The sequence below is a fragment of the Pyrgilauda ruficollis genome, unplaced genomic scaffold, assembly GCF_017590135.1.
Source record: "Pyrgilauda ruficollis isolate IOZ18807 unplaced genomic scaffold, ASM1759013v1 scaffold100, whole genome shotgun sequence".
Classification (NCBI taxonomy): Eukaryota; Metazoa; Chordata; class Aves; order Passeriformes; family Passeridae; genus Pyrgilauda; species Pyrgilauda ruficollis.
The window spans coordinates 1561189-1585091 of record NW_024508102.1 but is presented as its reverse complement, the minus strand read 5'-3'; the positions used below and the strand labels follow the sequence as shown (position 1 = coordinate 1585091).

General features: G+C 57.8%; 1 protein-coding gene across 1 annotated transcript; it reads left to right on the top strand.

Annotated features, from left to right (window-relative positions):
- The first annotated feature begins 1306 nt into the window (after window positions 1-1306).
- On the top strand, window positions 1307-23218 carry SCUBE3 (signal peptide, CUB domain and EGF like domain containing 3). The gene is made up of 22 exons (XM_041467439.1): window positions 1307-1322; window positions 3358-3480; window positions 4410-4535; window positions 7264-7398; window positions 8358-8483; window positions 9418-9534; window positions 15462-15578; window positions 16707-16829; window positions 17933-18049; window positions 19074-19196; window positions 19383-19517; window positions 19781-19873; window positions 19949-20065; window positions 20143-20304; window positions 20557-20760; window positions 20841-21002; window positions 21278-21445; window positions 21534-21695; window positions 21920-22117; window positions 22525-22677; window positions 22841-22920; window positions 23069-23218. Exons 1-22 carry the CDS (start codon window positions 1307-1309, stop codon window positions 23216-23218), a joined length of 2907 nt encoding a protein of 968 aa, XP_041323373.1.
- The last annotated feature ends 685 nt before the right edge of the window (window positions 23219-23903 follow it).

Here is a 23903-nt window from a genome sequence, read left to right as displayed (position 1 = left end):
GTTTGAGGCACGGTGCGCCCATCTGCACCGCCCGGTTTGGGCTCCTTTCAGGAGGTTTAGGGTGGAAAACACTGGGTTTTGATTATTTGTGGAAGGGAGAAGTGGAGGGGGTGTAGGGGTACAGGTTTGCAGGGGGACTGGGAAACTCTCCAAAAAACCCACTGGGATTTGGGACCTTGAATGGAGCAGGACCCCTGGAGTAGGGGGACAAGCTGGGCACAGCCCAGTGAGGAACTACTGAGGGCAAATAGGGACAGGAGCATCAGTAAGGGTTTTTTATTAAAAAAAAAAAATTAAATCTTCACTTGTGTTGGAGATGAGCCCTCTCACATGGTGGCAGCAACTCAGAGCACCTGCAGTGAGGTCACAGGCAGCTTTTTGGATGGAGAAAATTCTGCAGGAAAAATGGGCTGGCCTGAGAGAAAACCTTCCCTTTCATGGGAAAATGCTGCTTGCATTGACAAAAATGCTAAAAACTGAGTTTTTCAGAGTGTTTTACTTTAATTCACTACATCATTTCTGAAGGATACTGAGGAGCCAAAATTTCAGCATTCTAAAATTGGGATCTTTGCCAATCCCAGGATGGCTCCTGGAGTGCCCAAGAGGGTATTTATTCACTCTTCCCACAAACACAATTTTTGGGGCTTTTCTTTTTTTTTCCTTTTCTTTTTTTTTTTTTTTTTTTTTTTTTTTAAAATCCTGTAACCTTTCAGAATGACTCTAGCTTTGGAAAAATTAGAGTGGAAAACTGATAATGTTTTCTTTTGTACTTTCGCTGCTGTGTAATCTTTCCAAAGTTAGACAACTTTTGAAGTTACAGGAAAAAAGATAGGAAAAAAAAGATGCTACACATGTGTGAGTGTGCATTCGGTGCCTCATGCATGTTGTTCGTGGTCTTGAGTTTGAGAGTGCAGAAGGAAAAATAAATAGGAAATAAAATTCCCCCAAAAGTGAGATTCCTGGCAAAATGCTGAGAAAGTTTCAATGATGTGATTTATGCCTGGTGGATGCTTCATGTTCTGAGCGTTTTGAGGGGAAGGAGATGGGGGCTGATGGATTGTTTTTTTTTTTTTTTTTTTTTTTTTTTTTTTTTTTTTTTTTTTTTTTTTTAGAATCCTGTAACCTTTCAGAATGACTCTAGCTTTGGAAAAATTAGAGTGGAAAACTGATAATGTTTTCTTTTGTACTTTCGCTGCTGTGTAATCTTTCCAAAGTTAGACAACTTTTGAAGTTACAGGATGGGAAAAAGGAAAAAAGATAGGAAAAAAAAGATGCTACACATGTATGAGTGTGCATTCGGTGCCTCATGCATGTTGTTCGTGGTCTTGAGTTTGAGAGTGCAGAAGGAAAAATAAATAGGAAATAAAATTCCCCCAAAAGTGAGATTCCTGGCAAAAGGCTGAGAAAGTTTCAATGATGTGATTTATGCCTGGTGGATGCTTCATGTTCTGAGCGTTTTGAGGGGAAGGAGATGGGGGCTGATGGATGGTCTGTACTCTTTGGTTCCCACCTGAGTGCCAGGGTGGGTGCCCGGGGTGCCAGACCTGAAACTGTCACCCTGGCACCATGACTCGAAGCATCACAGGGCGATTTATAACTTTGGGGGAGCACTTGAAGGCGACCAGGACCTGCAGATTCAGTAGACTTTGGGTCAGCATCAGCTTTGCTGCTGCTGAGTTCCCATGCCCGTTGTGGCCAGCGCTTGGCATCCCCCCACATCCCCCTGCTCCAGTGCCACCACCTCCCAACACCCCTCTGGGAGCGCAGTGAGGGATGCAGGAGCTTGGGGTGAAGTCACTGGGATGCTGAGCAGCCACATTCAGCTCCCCAGAGGGACAAGTGGCCCATGGCTGCCCTGGCACAGGCAGGGATTGATGCCACAGCACCGTGGTGCCACGGCTGCTGTAGGTGCCAGCCAGGAGCAGGGCCCTGGTCCCCGTGCAGTCCCTGACGTCCCCACCGTGGTGGGTCAGCCTCCAGCCGGTGATTAATGGCCCAAGGGAGGCCGTGGTGGCCGCGGGCCATGGCTAATGTCAAATAACAAATATGAATGCGGGCTGTAAATATTTATACAATGCGCAGGCACGTGCCGCCTCCCTGATGCAGGGACAAAGCTCTCCTCCTCCTCCTCCTCCTCCTCCCGGGTGACTCACATCTCCCGGCAGAGCCGCCGGGGTGGCCGCCACAGGGCTGGGGTTCCCGCGGCCGTGGCCCCTGTCCCGCCCGCCCGCAGGGATGTTTTGGGTCCCTGGGGAGCTCCTGGAGCACTCCTGTTCTTGGGGCTGCTGATAAGCAGTATTTTAAAGGGAGATGAGAGCTTTGAAGCTTCACGCTCCTCCTGAGGGGGTACAGGGAAGCTGGAGGGACTCTCAGGTCACACTTCACCAGTGAGAAGCTTCTTATCCCCGTGGGAGGAGGTGGAGGCAAATCCCTCCAGGAGCAGGGCTGATGCTCCCCGCGTGGAGCTGGAGCCTGGGCTGCTCTGGGAGCCCTGCCCGTACCTGGGGGCTGTGGGTGATGCTCAGCCCCACCTGCCCCTCAGCAGCCTGATCTCTGGGCACTGCAGTCACGGAGGGGATGTGCCCGCTTCAGGACACCACATCTCCCTGACTGCCAGAGCAGGGAAGGCAGTGAGAGCCAGCTGAACAGCCTTTTGCTCACAAACCTCCACTCCACGTGCTTGAGGCTTCTCCATTTCCCAAATACCATTAAAACCTCCATTCCCACGGCCTCCTGTCACAGCAAACCCTTGGGCATTGCTGCTTGAGGCCGTTGCCAGCATGTGGAGCTCTGGATGTGATGTCCTGGCTACCACAGCACTGCACCCCAGAGAAGGGGGTTGAGGGGCAAAGGGGGATGGGGATGATGCAAATTTTGTACATATCCCCATGGAAGCCTTGATGTTTTTTGCAGTTCTCCCTCCTGTTTCTCACTCCTGGCTCCCAGGTTTATTTAGCGTGGTCCCTGCTAATTCATGTACATTCCTTGGCACCTAAGAATAGAAAGTGGTGATGATTATTTGGGTGCCTGGTCGGCTCAGGAAACAGCTAATTGGAGACAGAGACTTTTACCTCTGTCTGGGCTGGCTCCAGCCTGGACTAGGAGTGCTGGAGCAGCATTTCCTATCATCAGACACATGAAAAGGCCAGGGAGTCTCAGGGTGACATGTCCAAGAGGGGACACAGGTTGTGCTGTTTGGGAGTGGACCCAGTGATTCATCATGTCCAGAGCCCATCATCAGGGCTGGTTTAGGAGCCAGAGGCTGCTGGGATCCATCACCTGGGGTGGTGGCTCCTGTGGGGACACGGGTGGAGGTCCTACGCTCTCCCCTTTGCTCCCTCACCTGTCCTCTTGCAGATGTTGACGAGTGCGTGGAGGGCACCGACAACTGCCACATCGATGCCATCTGCCAGAACACCCCCAAGTCCTACAAGTGCATCTGCAAGTCCGGCTACACCGGGGATGGGAAGCACTGCAAAGGTAGGGACACGCCAGTGGCAGAGCCAGAGTCCTGCTGGGTGACAGCCCCAGCAGTGGCTCGTCAGCACTGGCCCATGCCAAACAGCCACTTGTTCACCCTGGCCCACTGTAAACCTTTTATTCCCCTTTTCTGCCCCAAATTCCTGGCCTGTTGACAGTGCATGGGGACAGAGAGGTCTCTGACTGTCCTTGCTGGTGATGCTGGCAGGCATTGTCCTGACATGGTTGGGGCTGCCCATGGAGGGTCACATGGAGCTTGTTTTAAACAAAGCTGGGCTTATTTTCCTGCAGGATTTCTGACCCTGAGGCTGCAGAAGTGTGTTAGCAGATAAAACACAAACTTCAAAATAAGACATAGAAACAGAGATATAGATGGTGTAGATATCAATTTAGATGTAGATATAGGTGTAAATCTAGATATTGATATAGGTGTAGGCATGTATCTATATATAGAAACAACTGAGTAGGGAATGGAAAGAAAATGGGCTCCTTGGGGCAGCAGCAGCAGAAAAGCAGGATTGGGGCAGGGGAAAAATTCCCAGCTGGAAGCAGGTTCAGGGTCAGGATGGGCCGAGTACAAATAGCAGAGGGATTAAAGTGCTCCAGGCACTGCAGGGCTTTGCCATGGAGACGGGCTGCTCTGCCAGCACCCTGGGAAATCCCAGGAGGTTCCCAAGCGAAAGCTGTGAGACACTGGGCTAGCTGGGGCTCCAGCATCCAGACTGGGGAGAGTGGGGATGATTTTGTAGACTCTGGAGGGATGCTGCAGGTGATAATGGAGCTGAGGACCTGCTGCTGGTATCGGCCGAGGGAGCAGAAGACCCCAGGGCACATTACCTGGATGGCAAAGATGCTGGAGCTGGGGAGCAGCGCCCATGGTGGGCAGCACCCGGGGCAGCCTGCAGCTCTCCTGCCCTTCTCCTCCGCAGACGTTGACGAGTGTGAGCGGGAGGACAACGCGGGCTGCGTGCACGAGTGCGTCAACATCCCCGGCAACTACCGCTGCACCTGCTACGACGGCTTCCGCCTGGCACACGACGGCCACAACTGCCTAGGTGAGGGATGTCAGCCCCTGCACCTTAACACCCACCTGCTGGCTTTCCTTGTTGGGCACTTCCCAGGACACAACGCCCCCAGATCTGCTGTAGAGCCGTGGAAACGTGGTGGCACTCAGGCATGTCCTGTGCTGCAGTGGCTCGCTGGGGACAGGGTTGCTCCCCGTTACATCGCGGTGATGCCAGGGGAGGATGCTCTGTGCTGGGAGGAAAACTTGCTCTGTGGGTCCATCTGTAGACTGGGAGGGCTGAGATGAGGCAAAACTGGAGTTGTGGGGTGAGGAACAGGCTCTCCACAGCCGTGCCCTGCCACGGCAAGAGCCGGGCCAGCAGCTCCGTGCCGCTGCCGAGGGCAGAACCAGCTCAGCCGGGCCCTGCCGCTCGCTCCGCTCGTGCTTGAGGTCAGCCCTGCACCTGCCAAAATAGATGAGTTAATAGCAAATACGGTGGTGGGGATGGGAACCAGCGAAGGGACTGGATAAATAATCCCCGGGCCAAGACAAACCCGGCATCTGCCTACGGAGCGGCCGTGCATCCTCCCTGCTACTTCCCACCGCCCCGAGCTCCATCCGGCCGCGGCGCAGCCAAAGCTCCCGTCAGAGCCCCGGGGCCCATCGAGCTGCCCGCGCCCGTCACCCGCTTCCTCCCGCGGCATCCGCGGTGGGAGCTCCGGGGCACGGGGCCGCCGCCTCCCCTCTGCCTGCAGCTCATGCTATTTTCCAATTAGTGTCTGCAGAGGGGTCATTAATGAGCTCATCACTGGGAGGAGGAGGAGGGGGAAGGGATTATGGACACATACGCTTTGCATTAACCACCATCACCGGGATCTTTGCAGCCTCCTCGGGGAGGGGGGAGATTTACACAGCTGGGAGGAGGCGCGGGCGGGCGGCTGGCTCTGCCTTCCTCTCCCGGGGGAGGATGAGCCCGAGGAGAAGAAAGGAAAGCTGGACGTCATGTGTTTACAGAGTTGGGTGGGAGGGGACGGAGATGGCTGGGGAGCAGCCGGCCAGGCAGGGATCTGGGGGGAGCACGCTGGCTCCTACCTTGAGCCCTTCCTTAGCTCATCCCAGCATCTCATCTCTGATCCCGACCCAACCTGCCTGCATCCCCTTTGAGTCAAAAGAAAGAGAAGTAGAGTAAAGCAGCGTGTTGTGCCCAGCCTTTGCCAGTGCCATGGGCAGGAGCTGAGCTGCAGAAGGGTCAGGGTACGTGCCCACCAGAGTCCACCGGCCCCTCCATTGCCCATCCTGGGTGACCTTTTGAACCAGGACAGGAATTCAAGCCCCCGTCCTGACACAGGCCCTGCTGGCTTCTGCCCGTCTCTGTTGCCTTTAATAAAACAGGTATTAGAGAAGTGGAGTCTCATTTCAGCCATCGGGTTTGAATGGCTGCCTCCTCATTTTTGAGCAGAGCTGGAAGGAGAAGTTGCAAGACATTAAGCCCTTGTTCTAAGCAGGGGGATTTGAGGAGGGTTATTGGCATCTGCAGGACATAGCTTGGCTGGGATGAGCATTGAAGGAAGCCATGAGCTTCCTGCCACCGCAGAGGATGTCCCTTTATGCCTGGCTGCAGCCCAGGTGTCAGCCTCACTGCCCTGTGGGTGAGAGGGTGTTTTCAACACCTCCTTTCCAAGACAACAAGTTTGTGGGGTGCTCCTGGGCTCCACTGCCTGGCCACTTCCAACTAGAGCTGCAGCCCTGCCTTGATAATTCTTAGTGAACCCTCAGCCTTGCCAGGGGCTGGGGCACAGTGCAAGGCACCCACACTGCTTGGGCATCCACCTGTCCATCCATTTTACCCAAAAGCAAGGAATGTGGGTGTGTGCTGTGCTGTTTGGGCAGGGGGCTGTTCGGGAGCCCCTGGCCATGCTGTCACTCAGCCGCTCTCCCGGCGTTCCCGGTGATGCTGCCGGGGCTCAGTTTTCCCCTCAGCCGTGGCTCTGCAACGCTCGAGTTCACAGGACGTTTTCTTTGGCATGGGGCCCCTCGCTTCCCAGCCTGACACCATCACCCAGCCCCGGCACCGCGGGCACAGGGGGCAAGGGGCGGCCACAGCACAGATTTGTCTCTGCCCGAGCCCGGCATCCTGGTTGCTCTGGCACCTCAGGGCACTGGTGAGTTCAGCTTAGACCACTGTCCCCAAAAAGCCTCTAGAGAGAGCAATGGGCAGTTAGTCTTCATTAAATGCAGGTTTTTGCAGGGCTGGAGCAGGAGCAGCCTGGGGCGAGGGCACTGCTGCTGTCATGGGGCCACGTCTCAGCCCCTTGCAGCCTTGGCTTGTTAAACCAAAACAGGTGTGAGGGCAGCCGAGCAGCAGAGCAGGGGATGTGAGTCTCCTTACAAGTAATTATCCCTGCTCTGGGCTAAGGTTTCCCAGCTCCTCCTAATGAAGTGCAGGCATCCCCAGCTGGCAACAGGCTCTGAGGGGCTGGGAGCAGGGGCCGGCTGCAGCCAGCATCCCAGATGAGCATCCTGGGTGCTTTGGGTTTTCTGGGACAAGGAAAAGCCCTTTCTCTGTGGTCTGCTGTTCCCTTCTGTAAAATGAGGCCATCAGTCAGGGAGGCTGTATGATCCCTGCACTCACTCCTGCTGTGCTTTACCTTCATCCCCCACCCTGTCAAGCATTCCCCTTCCTTCCAGCTGGGGGGAAGCAGATCTGTGCCACCCAGTCCCCATCCCCTTGGTGTGCCAAGCAGCTGTGCTCACCCCCTGCCACCTTCCCTCTGCAGACCTGGACGAGTGCTCAGAGGGCAACGGTGGCTGCCAGCAGACCTGTGTCAACATGATGGGCAGCTACGAGTGCTTCTGCCGGGAGGGCTTCTTCCTCAGTGACAACCAGCACACCTGCATCCAGCGCCCTGAAGGTCAGTGCTCAGCACTTCCACGCCCTGGGCCACCCTCCATCCCTGTGTTTATCAGGCAGGTCTGTCACCTCTGGCCTCTCCTGCCTGGGTTTAGCTGCTGCTGCTGGGTTCTTGGTGTGGCAGGTTTGAAAGTGAATCTATGGCAGGCATGTTGGGAGAGGTGATAAATGTCCTGCAGCATAACCCCCACAGGTCCCTTGTCCAGGCACAGCAATACTGAGCCAGGGACATTAATCCTATGCCCAGAGGAATTTATTGACAAATGGAAGGACCTGGAGGTCCTCACACCACCTTGAGACACATCTTCCCTGCCAGGTCTTGCACAGCACCGAGCCCTTCATCTCGGAATCAACTCTAAATTGTTGCCGTCTGGAGCAATCTCTTAGCCAAAATAGGAGGAAATGAGAGATTTTTTTCTTCTCTGCTGATTTTTATCTCTGCTGCTTGGCAAAGCCAGCTGAGTGTTTTTGCTTTCCTCCTTCCCCCTTCCCAGCTGTGTTGGTCACTCCAGCTCCCCAGGAATGTCACCCTGCCCAGGACAGCTGAGCAGCTGCAGTGGCATCTCCTGTGTCCCCATCCCTTGCGTGTCCAGGAGGGATGAGCTGGCTGCTCCTTCCTGCTGGTGCCACAGTGGGTGGTTCCTGCTGGGGACAGGGATGCAGGTGCTGGGTCTTGAGCTCAGTGGGGTTTAAAGCCACCGAGAGGTGTGGGAGCAGGGTCTCACCCAAGGTGGGAGGGAATCAAAGGCTGAAGGCTCCCAGGTGATTTTGTCCACCTTCCCAAGCAGCTCTGCGCCAGGAGCTGGCCAGGGTTATCCTGTCCCCACAAGATCCTCATTGACAAGGTTTCCCCCCACTGCCATCAACTCCCCATCCCATCCCGCCTCAGATGTCCCTCTGCCACTGCTGACCAGTGCCAGCAGCTTTTGGAGCATTTCTTTGCTTCTTTTTCTCCTTTAGAAGGCATGAACTGCATGAACAAGAACCATGGCTGTGCCCACATCTGCCGGGAGACCCCCAAAGGGGGCATCGCCTGCGAGTGCCGCCCCGGCTTCGAGCTCACCAAGAACCAGCGGGACTGCAAACGTAAGGAGCACTGCAGGGCTGGGGATACCACCTCCCAGGGACCCCCTAACCCTGTCCCCATGGCACAGACACCTCCTGCCCCTGCAGCAAAGCCCTGACCCCGTGGTAGCAGTTGGTTCATCGAGCCTGAAGCTCAGCATGCTCAGCTCTGTTGCCCTTACAGACGATGCTTCTGGCAGCCCCCTTTGCTCTGGGATGTTGTGTCCTTACATGACCAGGCTGAAATGGCAGTTCAAGGGGGGTCCCAGAGGCTCAGCTTCCCCTGTTCTTGTCCCAGTGTTTCACTTTCCAAAGGGGAGGTGAACGAGGAGAGTGCAATTGGCATGTGAGGAGCGCAGGAATCCTCTCCCTGGGGGTTGTGGTGCTCTCAGCTCTCTGATCTCCTGCCAGCATCCCACTGGCAGTGCCAGGGTTATTAAATAGATATGTGTGTGTTTATGCAATTATTTTTATTTTGTTTCTCATTTGCTGTGTGCAGTAAATGTGTAAAATCGCTGATGAAATGCAGGTTTAATCCTAAACTAAATGAATAGCACACCTTGCCCTCTGGGGAGGGCTGGCAGGGATTCCCAAAAGCTCCTGTGTCATTCCAAAGCTCAGGAAAGCTTCACCCCTCCCCTGCAGCACTGGATTCAGGGTCAGGGTCAAGCAGACCACCAGTCCCTTTTGCTTGGACTCCACTGGTGGCATTTAGCAGATATGCAGAGGGAAGACATGAGAAACCACATAGCAGCCTGCATGTGCTAATATCCCACAGGAAAAATGAAGGGCTTTAGGAATTATCTGTGAGGGAAGGAGGAAGGAAGGGAAGGAGGGAGGGAAGCCTCTGAGGGTACAGATGAGGTGTTTCCAGCCAGCTTTGTGTGCTACACATGGATGGTGGGCAGGGAAGAGGAGCTGGGGCCACGGTGACACTGGTGCTTTGCTCCCACAGTGACCTGCAACTACGGGAACGGGGGCTGCCAGCACACCTGCGACGACACCGACCAGGGGCCCAAGTGCGGCTGCCACGTCAAATTCCTGCTGCACTCGGACGGGGTCACGTGCATAGGTGGGTCAGGCCATCGCCCTCACAGGGGCTGGGTGTGGGATGGCTCCTCTTCCTCCCTGGGTGACTTGTCCTTGGCCTGGTGAAGGTTTTGCCCAAGCCTTGGGCGATTTCCTTTTGTTGAGACCAGGGAAGCTCAGCACGTGTGTGAGGGATGCTGCAGAACCTGGAGGTGCAGGGATGTGTCTGCACAGCCACAGGGAGCACAAGTGATCTTGGTGGTGCTTGAGGGGACACCTGGGGACAGGTTGATGTGCTGGGGTGTGAGCAGGGGTCCCTGCCTGCTTCTGTGCTGCTGAAGAGAGAGCTGTGAGGATGTCCTCTTGCTGGGAATTGTTGCTGTCGCTGTCGCTGGCAGCTTTTGAGGAGGGATGTGGAGGGGGCAGGTTTGCCCACAGCAATCTGTTCCAACTTGGTATTGTGGGGCCTTGGCTCAAGAACAATTGTCTTGCAAAAAAAAAAAAAACCAAAACCAAAACCCCAACAACCTGACAACTCAACCACCCCCAGAATTGTCCTTTTCCTGTGTGTGTTTTCAAATTGTAAAACATCAAGCAGAGATAGAAGTTTTACTGGTTTCATATGCTTGTGCTGTTTAACAGCTGCTTTGATTTAAAAAATGTTATATTTGGGGAGTGATTAAGTCCACAATTGCTTGAGACATTTGAGTTCTTACTGCAAAATGAAAAAGAAAAAGGAACTGGAAGCAAGAGAGGTTTTGGCTGCCCGTGTCCCTGCTGTGCCTGAACAGAAAACCCTTCGTGCTTTCCACAGACGGCTCCGTCCTCCGGGCAGAGGATCCCCCTGAGCCCCTGCTGCTCCCTGCCAGCTCGAGGGGTGTTTGGGGCTGAGCCCCCAGCAAAGCCCTCCTCTCATCAGCTCACTGCTGCTTTAATGTCACTGCTGTCCCCCAGCCTGCTCCCAGGGTGGATCCCAATCCCTCCTGGCTGCTGGCAGCTCCTGGTCCCCGCCGTTCTCCTGTTTGTTCCCACAGCCCTTGCGTCCTGTCCCCCCTCTGAGGACACTCCCAGGGGGTTGTTGCTGTGCCTGGGTGGGGAGCTCTCCTCCAGCAGGGAGCTCAGGACCCCGGGGGTGTCAGCTGGTGGGTTCCTCCTGGATGAGGGGCCCTGCGTGCGGCGTCTGACTTGGGCAGGTTTGGGACCAAGGATGCCCCTGACCTGCTGGGTGTGGGGGTGCAGCAGCTCTCCAAAGCATCTCATGATCTGGGGGAAGCTTCAGAGCAGTCTGGTTGCTGGGAGGGTGGTCTCTGCACTCAGACCCTGGGTACCACACATGTGAGGGTGGGATTTGGGGGTTTCCAAAACCACTCATCCTCTTGTCCTTGGCCAAAGTCTCCCTCTTTGTCCCCATGCCCTGCATTGTGCCTGCTGGGGAGGCATCTCCCACCAGAGGCAGCACACCCCTGTGAGCTCTCCCCTTGTCCGCCTTTCCAGGGGAAATCAAACACTGCACTAGAGGATTTTAGGAGCAGCACCAACCCAAAGCCCACCACCACACCACGCCTGTCTCATGCCTTTGGGCTCTGCAATCCCCTCTCACAGGAAGGGACCTGCCCAGCTCCTGCACTCCCTGGGGGATTCCCCATCCCCAGCCCCACCGTGGGAACACCAAGGGGTTGTGCTTCAGCCTCTGGAGCCAGCAGCTGCCCCGTGGGGATGCCCAGCCAGCAGATTTACACCGAGGTACCTGCTCGGATATTTATAACCAGCCTTTCCTGTTTTATGGCTCGGGCACAGCAAACAGCCCTCCCCCCATCCACACTGCCCCCTTCACCGCCCCTTCCCCATTTCCTCCAAAATATTTCATCATTTCAAGGGGAATAAAGTTTCCAGTGAGGGGAAACGCAAAGTCGTTCCCCGGGCCATGGGCTTTGAAATTGAACGCGGTGTGTTTGATGGGCTGCCGGGACAGGCCCCTGGTCCAGGTTCCCTTCAGATCACACCACGCGGCAGGAAGCACGATCAGCCCCTCTGAGTGACAGTTTCATTAGGCCACGGCCGGTGTTTTTCATTTTTCTGCTTTTTATTGCTGCTTTTAAAAATGCAGATAATGAGGAACATGCCTCTAAGCACAGGGGCCATCACTAATGGCTCCCAACATGTCTGCAGGCACGAGGGGGAGGGGGAGCTGGGAGGGGAAGCCAATGACCTTATATATTTATATTTATGCTCCAAAAGCAGCCTTTAAAAAAAAAAAAAAACATAATTAAAAAAAAAGCACATAAAACAGCCCTCCAGCAGCCAAGGGTGCACTGCCCGCGGGGAGATGCAAAAACAGCTGTCACAGTTGATGCAGATTTTGGCTTTCCAGGAAGATTTATTAGCCAGGGCATCATTGCAGCTCCCTCCCACCTACATTTGGGGTGCAGCAAGGCTATTGCTGGCCCCCTACTTGTGGCGAGCCCTGGTGGAGCAGGAGGGGGTGGACGGTGAAGAAATAGTTAGATGGAGAAGGAAACTAAACCCAGCTCAGGTTTTATGGCTGATTTCCTGACCCAGCCTCGGCGCTTTGTGGCGGCACCGCCGACGCTCCCCAGCCTTGTGGGGCTGGCAGTGCTGGGAGCTCTGGACCTGCACTGACCCACGGGTGAGGCTGAGCAGTCCAAACACACCCAGGATTTGGGCTCGCTGCTGGCTTGGCTGCTAAATCCGAGGGGTGCGAGTGCCACGGGCGGGATGTGTTGCCTTCCCAAAGCCCGTGGCTGCGTGGCTCTGCTCAGGGATCGCCACCTGCCCTGGCACGTGCTGGTTCTGTTCGCAGCCAGGCGAGGACCTGGCTCCCCAGACTAACAGGCTGCACTAACGCTCCTCATAACGCGCTTCTCCCGCTCGCATGGGGCTCCAACCAGCCCAGCACAGCTGGAGGGGGTTTGGAGAGGCTGAGGGACTCAGTGGAATGCTTGGGAGGTGGGAGAGAAAAAGCCCAAAGGGACAGTTTCCACCAGGCTGGAAATGCAGCAGAGTTGAACTCATTGATGTGTGACACCAACCAAGTTCCCTGCTGGACACTGTTTCTAAATCACTTTTTTATAATGTTAAACAGGGGAGAGACACTTCCAGCAACACGTTATCCTTGAGACGTTTTCTAATGGTAAATATTTTTGTTCTCTCTATCTCTACGAAGGGGTCTAACCGTAGATGGTCTCTCCTCTGGAGATCATAGCGGGGCTCGGGGGCTGAGCTGCTGCGCTAACCGCATGTCTCACTAACCCTGCCCCGCTGCTGCTTCCAAACCCCGCCAGGCCAGCCCGGAGCTGGGCTGGGGGACAGCAGGGAACCCTCCCCCTGCTGTGCTTGCATGAGACGGGGCTCTCACGCTGCTTTGGTGGATCCAGCCCGGTGCCAGGGGTGACAATCTGCTTTCCAGTGGCTGTGGCAGTGGTTGCCCCCACACCCAGGAGGAGCTCACAGTGGGCTGCCAGCAGCTGCGTGGTGGGGAGGGGGATGCTTGTGCCCATCTCTGCGCTGTGCATTCCCAGTTATCCCTTCCTAGAGCCCACCCACTCAAGGATGGTCCCCTCTGGGACCTTCAGGGTGTCCCAGGGTTTGGCCTCGCCACGCACAGTGGCTCTCAGCCCAGAGCTGCAGCAGTGGCCCTTTACAGGGCTGGGCAACTCCCCAGGGATTTCTTTGCATCCCCGTGGGGTCTCCAAGCCCTTCACAAAGGTAAGGTGATGCCTCTGCTCTGCCTCCAAGGAAACTGAGGCAGAAGGTGCAGCAACTTGTTCATGGTGGGGAATCTGGGAATCTTGTTCCTGGATGTGCTGGGTGCAGGCAAACTCCTGGCACACCCAGGAGCTGTGGGAGCTCAGCTCACCAGCACAGGGAGCACAGACTGCAGCTTTTGGGGGGCTCTGAAGAGCCTTTCACACAGGGGTGGGAGAAGGGGGGGAACCCAGATCCGTGCCATCACCACACTCCAGCCAGCCCAGCTGTTATCCCCTCTGGCTCGTGGGCTCCCATCCTCCTGAGATTGTCACTTCTCAGAAGGTGGAGGTGAGACCAGAGTGTCTCCAGCACTGAGGGTGCTGAGCAGGGCGAGGAGTGCCATGGCACAGCAGTCAGGCAGTGACACTGGGATGGAGGAGGGTGGAGAAGAGTCTGAGTGTGTGTGTTTGTGTGTGAAGCTTTGTCCTCTCCCTGCCTGAGCGATGGAGGCCTCACCAAAGCCCTGTGTGGCTGGTGAGTCACGCCAGGCTGGGAGCAGCCCTGGGCTGCCAGCTCCGCCGAACAATTGCTGCTCCCCAGGGCAATTCCGGGGCCCAGCCCCGTGCCACCAACCTCCACTGCCTCACAGGTACCCCAGCAGCCCCCTCCAAGCTTTCTGCAGACCCAGAACAGGGTCCCCCACTTCACAGAGGGGTTTGCAGTGGTGCTCTGGCCGTGCTGAGCTCATACCCAATGCCCACCCTGGGCAGCTGCAGCGCCACAGGGTGGGACTGGCTTTAATCTCAGGTGAAATTCCCAAAGGTGCAAAGCAGCCAGGAGGGGTGCCACAGTGCTGGAGGAGGCTGTGAGCACGATGACAGTATGCCCAGGGCACCACATTCTCTGGAGAGCTCCGTCCTCCCTGCTGCAGCTGCTTCTCCAGCTCCATCCCGCTGGCAGCAGCACCTGAGCCAAACCAATCGTCTCATCTCAGCGGTGACCCTGTTAAATCAATCCTCCCCGGGCTGCTTCTGCATCAGCTGCTGGAACAAAGGCTGGCGTTAGACAAATGACTCACTGGCCTTTCAGAAAGTTTCCCTTCCCCTGGGCGGTGTCACCCGCCCCGTGTCCCTGGCACGGCTGGGCCAGAAGCGCGAGGACCTGGCTGGAGGAATAATATCTGCAGAAATCCTTCCCCTGCCGTTAGGTTTTGTAATTGTGCTGGCGATTAATTTCATAAAACGGTCCCTTTTGTTCTCTTATTATGGGACATCATAAAAATAGCAGTGGCAAGACGAGCACAGAGCGATCCCAGCTCCTGGGCCCCGCGGCGAATGGTTGGATGGTTCAGTCATTCCTGCCCCATGCGGCGCTTGCAAAGAGCAGGAGAACCTGGGATTTGCTCTTTCCAAGGAATTTCTTCAAGGCATTTTCATCTTGGGTTCCTTGAAGCCCAAATGCCTCATTTATCCAAGCAACCAGCCTTCTGAAAGGAATATTTTATTATCCTTTGTGAACAACTTAATGCACTTCAAACCATTGTTCTGGTGGTTAGGGTTGAAATTGAGGATTGATCTCACAGGGAAGCTGTCAAGCTGAAAATGCTTCATTTAAATTAGTGTCCCTTCTAGTCCTACCAGCAACAGCTGACTTTGATAATACTGAAATAATTAGCTCTTTTTTTTTTTTTTTTTCAATTGGGTTTTTTTTCCACTGATGCGTGTGTGTTTTAATTATATGATGTGTCTCCCAAATTAGCCTGAGACACTGGACCAGTCACCGTGCCTGAGCAGTGGGTGACAGTCAGGGACTGACAGCACAGGGTCACCCGTGGCTTTGTGGCTCGGTGGCTTGGTGACAGCGAGGGGGACAGGACTCCCCTGCCACCCCACCAGGGGGCTGGGGCTGTGCACTCACATCCCTGGGAGCTGCAGCCTGGCAGGACCTGTGTCTGGCTGCTTTTGCACAAGTGCTTTGACTTTGTCCCTGGGAAATGGAATTCCCCCTCTCTGGAGCTGCCGAAGTGGCCTCCACGAGGCCCTGTTTTGGGGCACAGCAGCCCCCATGTGTTCATCATTTCACGGCTCTGTGGCCTCGTTGCTGTGCTGTGAGAGCCAAGGGAGGTTTCCATGGGCTCTGCAGGGAGGTTTGTACCCACTGCCACTCCCAGGCTGTGGCATGGGGGACATCTAGGTGGCGTGGCTCCCCCAGCTTTTTGAACACCAGTCCCTCACCCCAGCCTTTCTCTTCCTTGCCATGCAGAGACGTGTGCTGTGAACAACGGGGGCTGTGACAGCAAGTGTCACGACGCGGCCACCGGCGTCCACTGCAGCTGCCCCATGGGCTTCATGCTCCAGCCCGACAGGAAGACGTGCAAAGGTAGGTGGGTGTGAGTGGGGCTGGGGGCTCACTGCTCACCCCTGGGTGCCTCAGGCCCCCGTTGTGTCCTCAGTGCCCTCAGAAAAGGCTCAGGTTTAGCTCAGCTGGACATTGCCCCCAGTGCTCACTGGCTTGGTGTTTGCATCCGTGGGGTGGGGACAGGAATCACCCCCCTGCACAGGGACTGGGATGCCTTGCTGCAGGCACCATGCTTGGCCCCGTGCCCCTGGGAAGCCTGTGGGGAGGAGGAAAAGGGGGTCAGGTCAAGTTTGAGGCAGTGGCATAGCCCTTGTGGGGCTAGGGGGTCCTGTCCCATTTCACTCCTTCCCACTGCCTGAGCTGCCCCCCAGGAAGGGCTGGATGTGCAGGGAATGCACACCTGCTCTGGGAGTGTGAGATGCACAGGTCCCTCTTGGGACACTGCCCAGCCAGGTCCAAGCACCAGGTCCCACATGGGGGAGAACACCCCGAGATGCTGCACGTCCCACCAGCATCCCCCCCACCTGTCCCTGCCAGGAGGGCAGTCCAGGCTGCTTTCCCTGCACCCCAAACTTGCCCCCCTCAGGGCTGGCCAGTGCCTGCATTGTGTCTTTTGGCAGCTCTTAGAACTTGACCCCTGCTGAAAGGAAAGCCTATCCCTCTTCTGGCTGCCTGTCTACCTGTTGACTGCTTCCAGAGCCCCTTGTCCCTGGTATTTTATCAGAGCATCCACCCCTCTCCAGTTCTGCAGTTTCCAGCAATGTGCAATAACCCAGAGCCACGTCCCCTGTGTCTGGGGTTTTATTATGGCTGCAGGCAGGTTTACAGCTTGCTCCCTCACAGTCATAAAAAGAAATCTCAGCCCCAGCGAGGCAGAGCTGCTGCCCCAGCACTGGGGGATGGAGGGACAGGGCAGGCTGCTGCCTCCTCCTGGTCTCCTTCCATTTCAGAGGTTGTTTCCTAACAGTAAATTTTGTGATTAGTGGGAAAACAAGTCACGTCAGCCATGTTCCCCTGCTGACCATCAGAGCCCAAAGGGCTCCATTGTCCTGCTCGTGGTGGGGACAGCATCCCGAGGAGAGCACTGGGCTCTCCTGGCCGTGCATCCCAGCCAGGGTGTGACCCTTGGGTGTCCCTTGTCCCCACCAGACATTGACGAGTGCCGGCTCAACAACGGCGGCTGTGACCACATCTGCAGGAACACGGTGGGCAGCTTCGAGTGCAGCTGCAAGAAAGGCTACAAGCTGCTCATAAACGAGAGGAACTGCCAAGGTAAGGGGCACTGAGTGCCCAGGCCCCCTGCCCTGCCCCTGCCTGCACTCCCATGGCTGCTGCTGCAGAAGTGCTGCCCCGGCTGCTCATTCCTCTGGCCCTTCCTGTGCACTGCATACATCCTTCAGGGGATTAGTGCTGGATTCAGGCTCTGCTTTGGGGCTCAGCCCTTCAGCCTCAGAGCTGGAAACTTGTGGGCTCTTGCAGAGTTAAAGCCAGCAATTAGAAAGATGCCAGGGTTCCCAGTTCTTGGAGGGCAGGAATGGGGAGAAGATGCCTCCTGCTCACTCCACAGGCACTTCCACCTTTTTCTCCCTATCCCAACATCTTTTACACATCCCACATAAGCCCAGCAGGTCACTGCTGCCCCCGCAGCCCACGGCCGAGGTCAGCACGGCAGGTGTGCATGAGCCTGAGTGTTGCCTCCTGAAAACACGGGGCCGGGGAAGGAGGGGGCTGGCAGGCTCCGGGGCTGCCACTGCTTTCATCTCCGTCCAGGTTCTGTGCTCCGGGAGTTTGACGTGAGTGCAGCAATTAACTTAATGAAGCCAATGAAATGATGCTCCGGCCCACCAGGTTGGGTTCACCTCCCAACCGAGGCCTCCCTGCCCCGGCGAGGTGCCCACGGGGCCGAGCAGACATTGCTGGCACCGTCCCCGGGGCAGGACCTGCCCGCACAGCGTTCCTGATCCCTTCCTGGCATCCTCCCGATCCCTCCCTGCCCTGGCTGGGCAGCAGCCTGGGGCTCTTGCATCCCTCCCGTGCCAGGGACAGGATGCTGGCCCTGTTTGTCCCGTTTGGGGTGCAGAGGGGCTGCAGGAGCTTGTGGCAGGGGGGTGCTGGTGCAGTGGGTGACAGGGAGCTTGGGGAAGGGAGCACAGGGCTCTGGAGCATCCTGAATGCCCAGAATTGTACTGAATGGTACCGAATGCCCAGAGCAATCTGGTTCTGGACCCTTGGAGGATTCCAGTGCAGGGTTCCACAGCATCCCAGCACAGCCCTCAGCCTGCTGGAGCAGCTGGAGCAGGAAGGGGACAGTCCTGTGCCCGGGACAGCCCCTCTGCCGTGCCAGCTCTCACCTCCTCCCCTTGCCCTTCCTCCAGACATCGACGAGTGCTCCTTCGACCGGACCTGCGACCACCTGTGCATCAACACCCCCGGCAGCTTCCAGTGCCTCTGCCACAAGGGCTACACGCTCTACGGGCTCACCCACTGCGGAGGTAGGGCTGGCTGGCTGCTGGCAGCCTGTCACCGCCGCGGTGCGGCTGCTGGGGGACCCCAGGGGACACTGCCCACCCCCAGGGCCCGTGGGGAAGGTCGGTTCCACGCACACCCCGGGCTGAGGCCGGGCAGGGACGGGGCTCACAGCCAAACTCGCTGGTGTCTGCAACTTCAAACAGAGCGACAGGAACAATTTGCGACTTGTCTGCAGCGGGAGAGAGGGAGAAATCCCCGGCGTTTTTGGCAGGGAGCTGTGACGGGGTGGGAAGGGGAACATCAAAAGGGTTTGATTTAAATTTCACAAGGCAGATAGCTCCCAAGGGCGGGGGCGTGCTGCTCCCGGGAAGCGGGGAGGTGGATGGAACGTGCTTTGCAGGGGCTGCCGGAGCGTGTTGCGGCAGCGGTGCCGGCGGCCCGGGGTGACGAGCCCGGCTGCTCTAGTGCTGCCCGGCGGGCGGGGGTCAGCGACCCTCCTCATGTTTCCGAGCTACGCGGTCAGCGTGAGCCAGCACAGCCCCTGGGGATGTCTGAGGTGGCCCAGCAGCAAAGGGATTGATGGCTCCCACCGTGTGAGGGGGAGCTGGGCAGGGAGGGCGCTGGCAGGGGCAGCTCCATCCCTGACCTGGAGGATCATCTCAGGCCGGGGGGTCCCCGCTGAAGAGAGCGACCAGGGCTGACTGAGCACTTTTCTAAATGCTTCCATGTCGGCTCCATCTGCTGTGCCCCCAGCCTACCAGGGGCTGGGGCTGGGCCCAGCCTGGATGGGCTGCACCCCTCCCTGCCTAGCCCCTGGGGACACCGGGAGTCAAGCTGTCCCTTATCCCCATGGAGCTGGCACAGCTGTGGGGAGGTGGCACTGCTGGAAATGCCCTGAGGTGCAGACCCCTGTCCCAGCTGGGCTTGGATTTATCCATCCAGAATCCCAGCTCTGAGACAATGCAGTGATTCAGTGTCAGAGCTGAGGGGTCCCACTGCCCCTCACCCACTGCCCCTCACCTACTGCCCCTTCCTCTGTCCCCACAGACATCGATGAGTGCAGTATCAACCGGGGTGGCTGCAAATTTGGCTGCATCAACACTCCTGGCAGCTACCAGTGCACCTGTCCTGCTGGCTGCAAGCTGCATTGGAACAAGAAGGACTGTGTGGGTACGTCAGGCCAGGAGCCAGCAGGGCTGCTGGAGGAGCTGGGGGTTTTGGGATGCCAGGCTGGGGTCTCTGTGCTACGCTCTGGCACCTTCTCCTGCCTGGTGAATCCCCCATGAGCTGGAGGGTGGGGGTTTCTGGGGTCTCTGAGCTGTGCCAGCCATGGGCATCCCTGATTGTCATCACCAGCTGGTGCTTGTCCCTTGGAGTTGGTGAAGTGCCTGCCAGGTTCGGTGCCACCACGGGCCACCCTCACCTGCAACAAGATGGGCAAGAAGGACAGCTGTGCCCTTTCCTGCACCTCCAAGGCCCGATTCCTGCCAGGTACTGGCACTAGTGCCACCACCAGCATGAGCAGGGTGGTTCCCATTTCCTTGCATGGCTAAACTGAGCGGGGAGGAGTGGCTACACAGCCAGAGTGCAGGAGGGAGGGATGCTGTTGCTTAGGAGGGCTCACTGTTGGGTGTAGATGCACAAGCCAGGTCCCTGCTGCAGGATCTCTATGGCAGGGTGCTGGGCATCATCCCCCCACAGCACAGCTTGCCTGCATCACCCTGGCAGAGCCAACTCCCCTTACTCCCTCACAGAGTCTGACAGCAGCTACACGGTGAGCTGTGGGACCCCCGTCCTGCGGCAGGGCAGCCAGCACAGACCCACCAACAGCAGCCAGCAGTGCCTCGGTAAGGGGGCTCCTGGGGTGCCCACCAGCCTGGCTGGGCCATGCCAGGTTGCTGAGCACCCACCTGTTCTTTCAGAGACTGTGGCTGCGCCCGTCAAGCAGAAAGCCTCCTTCAAGATCAAGGATGCCAAGTGCCATCTGCACCCCCGGACCAAGGGCAAGCAGGAGGAGGCCGGGAAGGCCGGGGCGCAAGGTGAGGTGTGGTGGAGGGGAGGTGGGGGTGCCTGTGCCCCAGCAGGGATGGGGTGCTGACCTGTCCCCCCCGTGCAGGTGGCTCGGCACCGTGCTCTGACTGCCAGGTCACCTTCGTCAACCTCAAGTGCGACTCGTCCAAGAAGGGGAAGGGGCGCCGGGCTCGCAACTCCCCCAGCAAAGAGGTGACACGCATCACGCTGGAGTTCGAGGCCGAGATCAAGCCCGAGGAGATCACAGGTGGGCACAGCACTGGCCTGACCCATCTTGGGTGCAGGTAAGGTGGTGGGATCAGGGGCACGATGGCATCCCCATGCAGCAAGGAGAGATAAACCAGTCCTCGTCTTGCACTGGATTGGCACATGCTGGGTAGCACTTGCAGCTGAGCATTTGGGGGCTGGTTTTAATGCTTCTGAGCTTCCCTCTCCACCCCTCCCTTCTTACTGCATGCCTGTTTCCTCCTGTACCCCCATTCCCCTCTGCACCACCCAGCCAGCTGCAACCTGCACTGCCTGCGACAGAGAGTGGAGAAAAAGCTGAAGTCGGCCATCAAAGCCCTGAAGAAATCCATCAACCAGGAGCGGTTCCTGCTGCGCTTCTCAGGGATGGAGTACGAGGTGGCCCGGAAGCTGAGCGTGGCCCCGGAGCGCCAGGAGAGCTGTGGGCCGGGCCAGCAGCGCCTGGCCAGCAAGTGTGGTAAGGAGCGTGGCGGGGTGACGAGGGGACCCGGCGGTGACAGCCCCCACAGCATCACCGACGTCCCCCCCGGCTCTCAGTCAGCTGCTCGCAGGGAACCTATTACCACGGGCAGACGGAGCAGTGCGTGCCCTGCCCCCCCGGCACCTACCAGGAGAAGGAGGGGCAGCTCTCCTGTGACCTGTGTCCCCGCGGAGACACCTTCGGACCCATAGGAGCCACCAACATCACCGGCTGCACCGGTAAGGAGGGCACAGGGGGGGCTCGAGGCACACTCGGGATGTGCAGGGCTGCAATTTCAACCATTAGGCAGCAGACAGGAAAGTCTTGATCATCCCCAGGGCTCACAGGAGTTGCTGGTTTGGGTGTTTATTATTTAGAGGGGACCCCCGGAAGGGCAGCACTTGCTCTGGGTGTACTGGTGCTGCCGAGGCTGAGGGGGAGGAGGATCTGGGTATGGGGCAGGAAAGCCCCAGGCATGTGGGGTGCCAGGACTGAACAATGCCTGTGCCTGCAGGTCAGTGTCCCCCTGGGCAGCACTCTGCTGATGGCTTCAAGCCCTGCCAGCCGTGTCCCCGTGGGTCCTACCAGCCCGAGGTGGGACGGGCACTCTGCTTCCCGTGCGGCGGGGGGCTGACCACCCGCCACGAGGGAGCCCTCTCCTTCCAGGACTGCGACACCAAAGGTAGGTCACAGCTGGTCCCCAGGACGGGGCCACCCAGCAGGGCTGTGCCAGCAGCTGACACAGCCCCCTGTGCTCTCTGACCCCCCAGTTCAGTGCTCCCCTGGGCACTACTACAACACGAGCGTGCACCGCTGCATCCGCTGCGCCGTGGGCACCTACCAGCCCGATTTCCGGCAGAATTACTGCATCTCCTGCCCTGGCAACACCACCACCGACTTCGACGGCTCCACCTCGGTGTCCCAGTGCAAAAGTAGGCGAGCTGGGGTGCAACAGAAGGGGGGGGGACAGGTGTGGGGTCCTCCTTCAAAAGTATTTAAAAGCCCTGCAGAGTTTGGGGTCATTTCAGTGCTTTGTGCATGCAGGCAGGCACGGGGGGTGCCTAGTGGGACACTGCCCCTCTTGCCCAGTGGAATGCTCCCCCCCCCAGTGCCCCATGCCCTGGCTCCCAGCTGAACTGGTCTCCCTGCCTTGCAGACCGGCAGTGTGGAGGGGAGCTGGGTGAGTACACGGGCTACATCGAGTCCCCCAACTACCCTGGCAATTACCCTGCCAACATCGAGTGCACCTGGAACATCAACCCCCCGCCCAAGCGCAAGATCCTCATCGTGGTGCCGGAGATCTTCCTCCCCTCCGAGGATGAGTGCGGCGACGTCCTGGTCATGCGGAAAAACTGTAGGTAACCGAGCTGGCCACGGTGCTCAGGGGAGGAGCTGGGGAGGAAAAGGCTGGGCTTTGGCAGAGAGGGAGAAAGGTGCATGCCCAGGTAGCAGGAGGGGAGTTTTGGGAATAGGGTGAGTGGGGAGATGAGCAGCACCCTGCCATCCCGGTGTCTTATTGGATCTCTGTGCTGGGCTGCACACCTGGGCCTCAGCCTTGATTTTGGGGGTTAAAAGCCCCATTTGGTGCTTTCCAGAGCAAGGAAGGAATAGCAATTCCTGGTAACATGAGGGTTAGGGTGCACTCAGCCTTGCCCAGCATGGACAATTCCCATCCCTGATGCCACCCTTGACCCCGTAAGGATGGGGGTAGCTCTGCTGATGGGCAAGCAGCATCCTGTGTCCCTTTGCTGTTCCCTGCAGCCTCCCCATCCTCCATCACCACCTATGAGACCTGCCAGACCTATGAGAGACCCATCGCCTTCACCGCCCGCTCCCGCAAGCTCTGGATCAACTTCAAAACCAGTGAGGCCAACAGTGCTCGGGGCTTCCAGATCCCCTATGTCACCTACGACGGTGAGCACGGGGATGGAAATGCCATCCCAGCACGCTGGTGCTTCTCCTCCCCACAGTTTGGGATCCAGTTCACACCTCCTGTGTGTTTGGGGGGAGTGGACTGAAGGATGGAGGCCAGAGGTTTGGGGACAAGGGGCAGCTCATGCCCTGTGTTTTTTGGCAGAGGACTACGAGCAGCTGGTGGAGGACATCGTGCGGGATGGAAGGCTCTACGCCTCCGAGAACCACCAGGAGATCCTCAAGGTGAGCCCCCAAGTCTGTGTTACCCAGGGCTGTGGGGGATGCAGGAGCATCCTTCCTTTCGGGGATGCCTCCTGCTCTCCTTGCACTTGGGGCTTCAGGGGAGCACGGGGAGGATGCTGAACCTCCCTCTGGCTCGGCTTCCCTGCAGGACAAGAAGCTCATCAAAGCTTTCTTCGACGTGCTGGCACACCCCCAGAACTACTTCAAGTACACAGAGAAGCACAAGGAGATGCTGCCCCGCTCCTTCATCAAACTCCTGCGCTCCAAAGTCTCCAGCTTCCTCCGGCCTTACAAATAGCCCCCCGCGCCCCGCCGCCCCGGGCCGCCCCGCAGCCGAGGAAACCCTCTTCTCCCTTCCTTCTCCTTCCTGATTTTTCCTTCCTCCGCCTGGCTCCGGCAGGATCGCCACTGCTCGCCCCCCACGATCTCCCTGCCGCTCCCCGCAGAGCTGCGCTCCCAGCCGGGGGCTCGCTCCGCTCCCATCCGGTGAAGCCGCTCCCCTCTTCCGAAGCAGCTTCTTCGAAGGCTTTAGGAAACTGAAGTAGTGGTCCTTTCGCTGTCCCGTGTCCTCCCTTTGGTTTCCTTTACGCCAGCTCTGTCCCCGTTCCCTGGTGCCACCAGCAGCCCAGGACAGTGTGGGGGGTCCTTGTCCTTGCAGCCCCCGGGGCTGGCGCCGGCTGCGGCCCCGCGGAGCCCTCGCCGAGGAGCGCAGGAGGTGACGCCGTGTCAGAGGCGGGGGAAAAGAACTGACAAAGCCGACTCGATGGAAAAGGAAATGCAAAGGAGTGATGGCAAAGCCCACCAGCGCGGCACCGTGGTGGCTCTGGCCCGCTGGAGAGCCGTGCTGGTGCTGGGAGGGAAGCGCAGCCAAGCCACGTTCCCGGAGAACAATGTCTGGCTGCACGGGAGAAAACAGGGAGCAAAGGAGAAGGACTTTCAGCCGGGTTCGATTTTTTTTCTTCCCCCCGCCCCCCCGCCCCCCC